Source organism: Histomonas meleagridis (assembly GCF_020186115.1).
Source record: "Histomonas meleagridis strain 2922-C6/04-10x chromosome Unknown contig_68, whole genome shotgun sequence".
NCBI classification, from domain to species: domain Eukaryota; phylum Parabasalia; order Tritrichomonadida; family Dientamoebidae; genus Histomonas; species Histomonas meleagridis.
This window is the reverse complement of record NW_027150909.1, coordinates 227,737-236,709: the sequence shown is the minus strand read 5'-3', so window position 1 is coordinate 236,709 and position 8,973 is coordinate 227,737. Positions and strand designations below refer to the sequence as shown.

General features: G+C 30.6%; 4 protein-coding genes across 4 annotated transcripts; 3 read left to right on the top strand and 1 right to left on the bottom strand.

Annotated features, from left to right (window-relative positions):
• Positions 1–2,218: 2,218 nt before the first annotated feature.
• On the bottom strand, positions 2,219–3,226 carry GO595_008439 (Myb-like DNA-binding domain containing protein; the record flags this gene model as incomplete). Its single annotated transcript, XM_067922014.1, has 1 exon — positions 2,219–3,226. The coding sequence occupies one exon, from the start codon at positions 3,224–3,226 to the stop codon at positions 2,219–2,221; it is 1,008 nt and encodes a 335-aa protein (XP_067771205.1).
• A 449-nt stretch (positions 3,227–3,675) lies between these two features.
• On the top strand, positions 3,676–4,158 carry GO595_008438 (putative NEDD8 conjugating enzyme; the record flags this gene model as incomplete). Its single annotated transcript, XM_067922012.1, has 1 exon — positions 3,676–4,158. The coding sequence occupies one exon, from the start codon at positions 3,676–3,678 to the stop codon at positions 4,156–4,158; it is 483 nt and encodes a 160-aa protein (XP_067771204.1).
• Positions 4,159–4,823: 665 nt separating this feature from the next.
• Positions 4,824–6,089, top strand: GO595_008437 (vacuolar protein sorting protein DigA; the record flags this gene model as incomplete). The annotated part of the gene is made up of 1 exon (XM_067922011.1): positions 4,824–6,089. The coding sequence occupies one exon, from the start codon at positions 4,824–4,826 to the stop codon at positions 6,087–6,089; it is 1,266 nt and encodes a 421-aa protein (XP_067771203.1).
• Positions 6,090–6,681: 592 nt separating this feature from the next.
• GO595_008436 (Clan SC, family S9, unassigned serine peptidase) lies at positions 6,682–8,679 on the top strand (the record flags this gene model as incomplete). The annotated part of the gene is made up of 1 exon (XM_067922010.1): positions 6,682–8,679. The coding sequence occupies one exon, from the start codon at positions 6,682–6,684 to the stop codon at positions 8,677–8,679; it is 1,998 nt and encodes a 665-aa protein (XP_067771202.1).
• Between the last annotated feature and the right edge of the window lie 294 nt (positions 8,680–8,973).

Genomic DNA, 8,973 nt, shown 5'->3' with positions numbered 1-8,973 from the left:
AAGGACCAAACATTTTGAATGTTTTACTTCACTTAACCATCATTTTTTCAATTACATTTCCGGTTATTTATATCAAATTTTATCAGAAAAACACAATTTCAGTTCAGAAAATATTGACGACCAAATATACATTGAAAGTAAAAGATAAGAAAAAAAGTGAAAATATATTAATTTTTGTTATGTTTTTCATGAGTTCTTATCAAATATATCATGAAGATAATTTAACACTTACAATCATAAATTTAAATGAATTTAATGAAATTTCTCAATATCAAAACATAACAAAATATATAATTATCAGTGAAAATATTTATTCAATTCCAAGTAATGCATTTTCAGGATGGGCTTCAATTGTTTCAGTCGATTTTGGTAATTCAGTATCAAATATTGGAAGTTATGTGTTTATGTCATGTTTTAATTTAGAAACGATTATAAATGGAGAAAATGTTACAACAATTGGTGGTGGAGCATTTTCAATGTGTTCATCGATCAAAAACATTACAATTCCAAATTCAGTCACAACAATTGGTGGTTCATCATTTTCATTATGTTCTAATTTAAGGATATTAACACTTGGATATGGAATAAGAAAAATTGAAGGTTCGGCATTTGGGAATTGTTATAATCTTGAATGCATTTATTATTATGGATATTCAGAACCAGAAATTGGTGAAAGTGCATTTTATAATGTATCAACAAGTGTTATCACATATGCAACATATGTAGGGAGTAAATTTGGAAGTTTATATGTTGCCAAAGACAACACAGAAGGAAGATGCGAACCACTTCCAACACATTCATTTAGTCAGTCGAATACATTTGGTGTAAGTAATACGTATTCTATTCCAAACACATATTTTGAATCATGTACATATTCACAATTAAGTACATTTGGTGTAAGTAATACGTATTCTATTTCAAACACATATTTTGAATCATGTACATATTCACAATTAAGTACATTTGGTGTAAGTAATACGTATTCTATTCCAAACACATATTTTGAATCATGTACATATTCACAATTAAGTACATTTGGTGTAAGTAATACGTATTCTATTTCAAACACATATTTTGAATCATGTATATATTCACAATTAAGTACATTCAGTCGAAGTTACACATTTTCTAAATCAAATACATTTATAGAATCATTACTTCAAAATGATTTAACACAATCTTTTTCATATTTATTAACAATTACATTGTCAATTACACATTCATTTACTTATTGTGAAACACAAACGAAAACAATTTTATTAATTTCAAGTGATTCAATGCATATTCATATCGAAACAGAATATATTTATTACGATTACACAGTTATTGTTTATTCGACATATTATAATTATTATTCGAATTTCTTCACATTTGTTAATAGAAATGAAATTCATTCAAATGATAATAAAACAATAATTATCATAATAATCGTTTGTGTTATTATTATTATTATAATTTCATTACTTATTATATTATTGATTCGAATTAAAAATAAAAAAGAAGAAATTGACGAAAATGAAATATCAGAGCAAAAAAATGATAACCAAACAACAAACACATTCACAACAGGAATGTCTATACCAAATATTGAAGAAGATCCTTTTGCTGATGATTTTAAAGAAGATAAATTCATTGAACAAATATAATTTTGAAAAATATATAATAAAATATCGTATAATCTGGATGAGAATCATTTTTTTTTTAGCATCGTACTCTTTATTTTTTGTTTCATATTTTTTAATAATTTTAATTTTATGAATTTAAATAGTTTATGAAATACAAATGTATATGTGATGAAATATAAATATCTTAAATAACTTTGGCTTAAAGTGAAAATGTATTTGGATATATAAATGTTGCTAATGATTTGCATTCGTTCGTTGATCTTGTTGTATTGTTGTTTTTGGTTTTCATAATCATCTATTAAGTCATTAAGTTTTAATCGAAGAAAAATTAATTATAACATGATTAAATTATATTCGTATTTAATAAGTATTTTAAATTCATCTTATTGAAGCAGTTGTAAATCCTAAAGAATATTGTTAAAAAACGATGTTTATTTAACAAAACAATTCTTTATCATGAATGTACCTATAATTCATTATTAATTCTATGAGTTAAATAAAATGAAAATGCATTGCTTAAGAAAGAAAATGTAAATCATAAAATGTTTAGAAAAGTTTATTTAATCTATTTTTCATTCATGTTTTCGTTTTATTTAGCACGCAAAATTACTAACGAGTAAACGAAGTTGTTCAAAATTCAAAGGTGTAATCTGTATTAAGTCGTTTTCCGATTCAGCTACAGTAGAACATGGCGGCTGTTCCCCATATCTGAAGACTCTTCTCCAAGAGTTTAAATCCATTACAAATCCTAAAAGATCCATCATTGGTGTTTTGATTGGTTCATTTGTCATCGGATCAATTGCACCACATAACGGACAACGGTCAAGCTGCGTGTTTTTTGGTGGTTTTGGTTGTTTTTCTTCTTTATCATCGCTATCAAGTTCACCACGATTTGGATCATACTTCTTTTCTGATAAGTTTTTGCGCCGTTTCCCAAAGAGATGTGAAAGGCTATTCACTGTAGGACTGCCTGATTGCCGTGACGTATTTGTTCGAAATTGAGTTTGCTTAAATCGAGTTGGCTGACTAGAATCTATTTGGATTGGGGCAGAAACAACGGGGATGCTCCCGTCTTCGCTTGAAATGGATTGTTTAATAAACTCAAATGCTTCGTTTTCAAGAATACGAATTGATTCTGGTGGAGCTGGTGCAGTGCTACCACGACTAAAATGAAGCTTACCATCAGATTCTGTGGAATAGCGACTGTCTTTAATTTTACCATCGCGAATAAGTTGTCGATAAAAATTACTACATTGATAACCAAGACGCCCGCGAAGTGGAACTGAAAAGAGGCCCCAAAGGCCGTCCTCAATTTTGAGTGTTTGCCGAAAATATTTTAATCGTTCAATAAATTGTTTTTCTTCTTCGGGAGTAAAACGACCATACTTTTGGGGATCGCCTGGTGGGCGGTTTCGATAAAAAAAGGAATTTGGATTTTTGATAATTTGTTTAAATGACTCTCGACGAATAGGACTCCAACCACTCCAAATTTCTTGTGAAACATATAAACGAAGTTTCTCAGGAAGAATGTCATTGTCCCCTACATCAGAACCACTGAGTTGCTTGAGAACTTCTTTCTTTGCTTCTTTTGTTTCGCTCATGCGCTTTTGTTGTTGATATTTAATACGTTAAGCCTTTCTTTCAATTGAAACCGTTATTCCGTTTACAATTTATTGATAAAAATATTTTTTGCTATTATTTTTTGTGAAAAATGCAAAAATGTCAGGTTAAATGCTTTACAGCTTGTTTTGCAACACCTGTTTTAAATGCTATTTAAAAAGTTACGACTCTTTTTTTTTTTTTACAGCCAAATGCTTAGTAAGAGCCTAGACAAATTTAGAATCGGAATTTAGTTGAAATTAAAATTTGCTTAACAAAAAAAATATTGTGATAATATAATAAGGATTACTTGAATTTATATACAATAATTCGTGTAATTGATCTTCTTGGTACCTTTCTACAATCGTGATGGAATGAAGTGAGTTCACGCATGAAAACAAAGGGTAAAATAATGGCAAAAAGGGTAAATTCCAAAGACCAGAAGCATACAATGCCACCGAAGAAGTCTGCATCGAAACAAATTACTCCATGCCAAATTAGACTCCAAAGAGATCTCGATGAGCTTCCTGAATGTGGTGATGTTGAAATTTCTTTTCCTGAACCTGGAAATATCCAACATTTTATTCTTCGAATTGTTGTACAACAGGGATTATATAAGAATCATAAGTTCGATTTCGAGTTCATAATACCTGACGAATGGCCAATTGAACGACCAAAAGTAAAAATTCTTACAAGAACATGGCATCCAAATCTTTCAGAACCACCAGAAGGAGGTGTTTGTATAAGTATCCTCCGTAAAAACTACAGTCCAATCACTACAATTAATGCTTTCGTTGCATCATTTCAATACTTATTTAATCAGCCAAATCCAAAAGATCCTTTGAACATTGAAGCTGCTACACAGTACATACAAAATTTCCCTGCTTTCAAAAACAAAGCTGAAGAGTACATGGAAAAATATTGTCCGAAGTAATTTAATAATTTTTATCGTAATTTTACTCAAAAAGTCACAGAAAACTACATTAAACGTTCCTTCACCAACCGTTGTTTTTTATGTATTATTGAATGGTTTATCTTTTATTTGATGTTTCATTGCTTTGAATGTAAGTGGTTTTTAGTCTATATTTTCATAAGAATCACAAATACAAAAAACCATTTGATTGGTGGTGACTAATGTTCAATTTCTTAATGCGTAATTTTTCGAAATCTTCTTTTTCAAAATAATTCGAATTTTTGCTGTAAGATCAAAAATGATTCAAAAAGTTATTTTAAAATGCTGGGAACTTTAACGTTCACCTTAGTATATTCAAAAAGTTTCAAATACCTCTTGCAACAATTGCCGAAATTAAAATAATGTCTCTGTTTGTACACGAACCCCTTTTTCAGAATAAAGTTGCTAACACTATACTACCACCAAAAGCGATCAAGTACATCCAAGACGGAGACTATGATGTAGCTGCTGAAACAATACTAAAACAAAAATTATCATTCAAACACGTTATTAAAATTATTTACAATTGCCCTAGAATGCTCATGGCATACTTGTACAAGAGTGCTTATTTTTTAAGTTTATCTCATAGTTCACAACAAATTGTTTGTCATCTTTACCTCCAAGTAGCTATATTTGAATTAAAACTAATGGAAAAAAAAGAAAAGAAAAATGAGATTGAAAGGATTACAAGATTTATTACAGAATTCAAACAATATCTTAATCAAAAGATTGTTATGAAATATATTCTCCATTCTGGTGAACTCACCCTACTTCACCCTGCCTGTATTGCTTTTGGTGACTTTGGCACTCTTGTTTCATATTTTCTTCTTATCAAAGATCCATCTGCCGAAAATTTGAGAACATATGTTGCAAACGTCAATGAGCTCATGCAGCGCCAAGCTTACCTTCGTATTCTTAACCTAAACACAGTTTGTCTTCAAGAAATGCTTACAAGCCAACAACCTAAAATGTCAATTATATTTGATACTCTTGTTGAATTATCACTTACCTGCACTAGCCTACCAAAAAACCTTCAAGATGCCACACTTTCAGCATATGAATCATTCTTTGAACAAGGACTATTTACCCAACCTTGTCAAATCTTATTATATTTCATTCTTCTTGCTGTCTTAAAACAAGAGAAGAAGATTATTTCTCTCTTCGACGATCCTGCATTCAAGTCACTCGACAAAGACTACTTTGTAGCGTTTTTAATTCGTCATGGAATGTATTCACTCTCATCAAAAGTCTTTGCAAGGTGTCATAACCGCCATAACCTCTCAATAAACTATTCAATCAAGGATTCAATGGCGAGCACCATTGCGCTTCTTGATGGTCCGCTTAGCACGGCGCATGATTCCAAGCAATGTTGGCTTCAAGCGCTCCGCTTATGTGGTGATCCCACAAAAGCGCCTAGTGATTGTGATTTTGATGCATTAATATCAGCAGCAAGCAAATCTAAAAAGCTCACGTTAAATGATATCTTTCCACTTATACCATCTAACGTTGATCTTAATTCACTCCAGCATATCATTGCTGACGCTGTTCAAGAATCTTCAAATGAGATTAAAAACATCGAAGATACGCGAACACTCATCGAAAAGAGAATCGATGAACAAAGAAATATCATTTCGTCGCCTGTATTGACTCCATTAGTTGTCGAGCCATCACAAGCAATTTGTTACATATGCGGAAAGCCTTCGTGCGACGCACAGTTCGAAGTGTTTCCGTGCGGACATTTGGTGCACACAAGTTGTTACCTCGCGTCGATGGGATACGCACAAGACGACATGGAACAAATCGGAAAGCTGAAGCAATCGTGCCCAGCGTGCGGAATGGCTGCGCTGGTAATATTGGGAATGCCCTTCGAGGGTGACAGAGATGAAGCTGAAAAGTGGAGTATGCCTGAGTAAAAAGAATTGGAATTAACATTTTAGTAAAAAGATGAAAATAATTTATTGGCGCAGGAAATTTAATGTAATTAAAATAAAAAAAATGTCGATGCTGATATCCTTAGTGACTTTTTTATGAGCTTATATTATATTTATAAATTACATTGAAGGAAATTGATTATTTTCTTGAAAAACAAACGCAAAGAAATAATAATATTAAATGAATATGAAAATTAATGGTAACTGCATTTTGTATATAAATTGTTGATAACAAGTAACTACATTTTTGCTTGATAATTTCATTCTTTGGCAATTTTTTTTTTTTCAAAATTATAATTAGAGTAATTACTTAGAAGGAAATTTGTTTCATAGAGCAAAATGCTTTGATAGAAGGTTGAAATTGTCTAGGGTTGAATGGAGAATAATATTTTTGTAAATCGCGAAGGATACCAAAAAAGTTTTGGATAAGCTATAGAATAGTTTATGCAAATGTGCAATGACCCATTTCAAACAAAAAATTGTTAGGGATTCCATCAAATTTCTTTTGTTTTTTCTGGTTTAAAGAAAATTGAATCCAATTGTTGATAAAACCGCTTGCCCTCAAATATCAACTATGGGCGGATACATAGAGCAAGCAATAAATGCAATTATCAGACCGCCTAGACACGAATACAATCATGAAGAGCTTCCTTTAGTTCTTCAAGTAAGCGAAGTAAATTCAGTATTTCTACGGCACCCAGTCTCTTTCAAAAATTCTAGGGATATCAACATCATTGGTTCTATTTATCATGCAGCAGATTTTGACCCACTTCATGGTGGACCATGCATTGTATATCTGCATGGGAATGCTTCTTCACAACTTGAAGGTCAATTTTTAGTACCCAACTTCTGTCCTCATGGTGTATTTGTGTTTTGTTTTGACTTTGCAGGGTGTGGTTGTAGCGAAGGTGAGTATGTTTCTCTTGGGTATTTTGAACAACAAGATACAGAATATCTTATTCAAATCTTACATTCAACTTTTCACATGGGTCCATTTATTCTTTGGGGTCGTTCTATGGGGGCAGCCACTGCTCTTTTGGTTGATCATCCACATGTCATTGCCAAAATTTCTGATTCTTCATTTACGTCCATTATTGATATGTGCACTGCCATAGCATCTTCTTTAGGTATTCCCAATTTTGTCATACCTTCTGTTCTCTGGTATCTCAAAAAAGCAGTTTATTCACGTGCAGGTTTTCATCTTGAAGATGTTTCACCGCTTACATCGAGACATGAATTTTTTGTTCCAGTTATATTTGGGCATGCGCAAATGGATAAATTTATACCATTTGAACAATGCAAACGTCTTTATGAACTATATCCATCTACAGAGAAACATCTAATGGAGTTACCTGGCGGACATAATAGTGTACGTAAAGAGACGTGGATATCATACGGAGTATTATTTGCACTTAAATGTTTCGGTGTCAATACGACAAGTGTAAGAGTGACTGTGTGTAGGAAATTGCAAAGTTCAACTTTCCATTTTTCTTCATTTACGAATATGATGGGTGGCGATGATGTCGAGAATAAAGAATCGAAAAGTAAATTCGCTCAAGAAATACAAGAAGAGGCAGAGAAAATGATGAAAAGAAACGCTGAGAAATCGAAAAGAAAACATAAGGGAAAGCACCATCATAAGAACAAAAAGAAAGAGAAGAAACAAAAAAGAGATAAAGCTTCAAGTAACGAAAATGCAAAAGATCAAGCACAAAATAATGAAAACGAAGCTCAAAATAATGAAAATGCAAATAATCAAATTCAAAATAATGAAAGAATAATACAAAATAATGAAAATAATCAAAGCAATGAAAATGAAGCTCAAAATAATGAAAATGCAAATAATCAAATTCAAAACAATGAAAGAATAACACAAAATATTGAAAATAATCTAAGCAATGAAAATGAAGCTCAGAATAATGAAAATAATCAAACGCAAAATAGCGAAAATACAACACAAAGTAATAAGAATTTAAGACAAAATAGTGAAATTTTAAATGATCAAGCACAAAGTCGAGAAAATACAACACAAAACAATGAAAACGAACAAATTACTGAAAATGAAGCTCAAAATAACGAAAATTCAACACAAAATAGTGAAATCATAAATAATAACGAAAATGAAATACAAAACAGTGAAAACATAACACAAAGTAATGAAAATGAGCAAAACAACGAAAATATGAATAATCAAATGCAAATCAATGAAAGTACAGTGCAAAATAGTGAAAATATAAATAATAATGAAAATGAAATACAAAGCAACGAAAGTTTAACACAAAACAGTGGAGAAGTAGTGCACATTCATCAAATGCAAAATAATGAGATTGAACTTAATAACGAGAATACAAATATCCAAATACAAATTAACGAAAACGAACAAATTACTGAAAATGAAGTCCAAAATAATGAAAGCACAACACAAATTAGTGAAAATAAATATAATAATGAAAATGTAAATAATCAAATACAAAATAGTGAAAACGTAATACAAATTGATGAAAGTGAACATAATAATGAAACACAAAATTTGCAAAATGAAAATAATCATAACACGAACGAACATCCTTAAAAATAAAGAAATCTCATACAGAAACTAAGGAGAAAGAAGTTTTAAATCAACTTCAAATACAGAAATTATCTTTGCATTCATAAAATTATAATAATTTTCACAAACCTATAAATATGTAAGTAAAAATATTAGTTTTTATAGTCAATATCGCGTTAAATAATTTTTTTTTAAATTTTTGAAGCTGAAAATGTACAAATATTGGATAAACATATTGATTCCATCCCTTATCTTTGTTAAAATAAGAAATAATAAGTTATATAAAATAAAATAATTGGAATCAATAATTGAGATTTA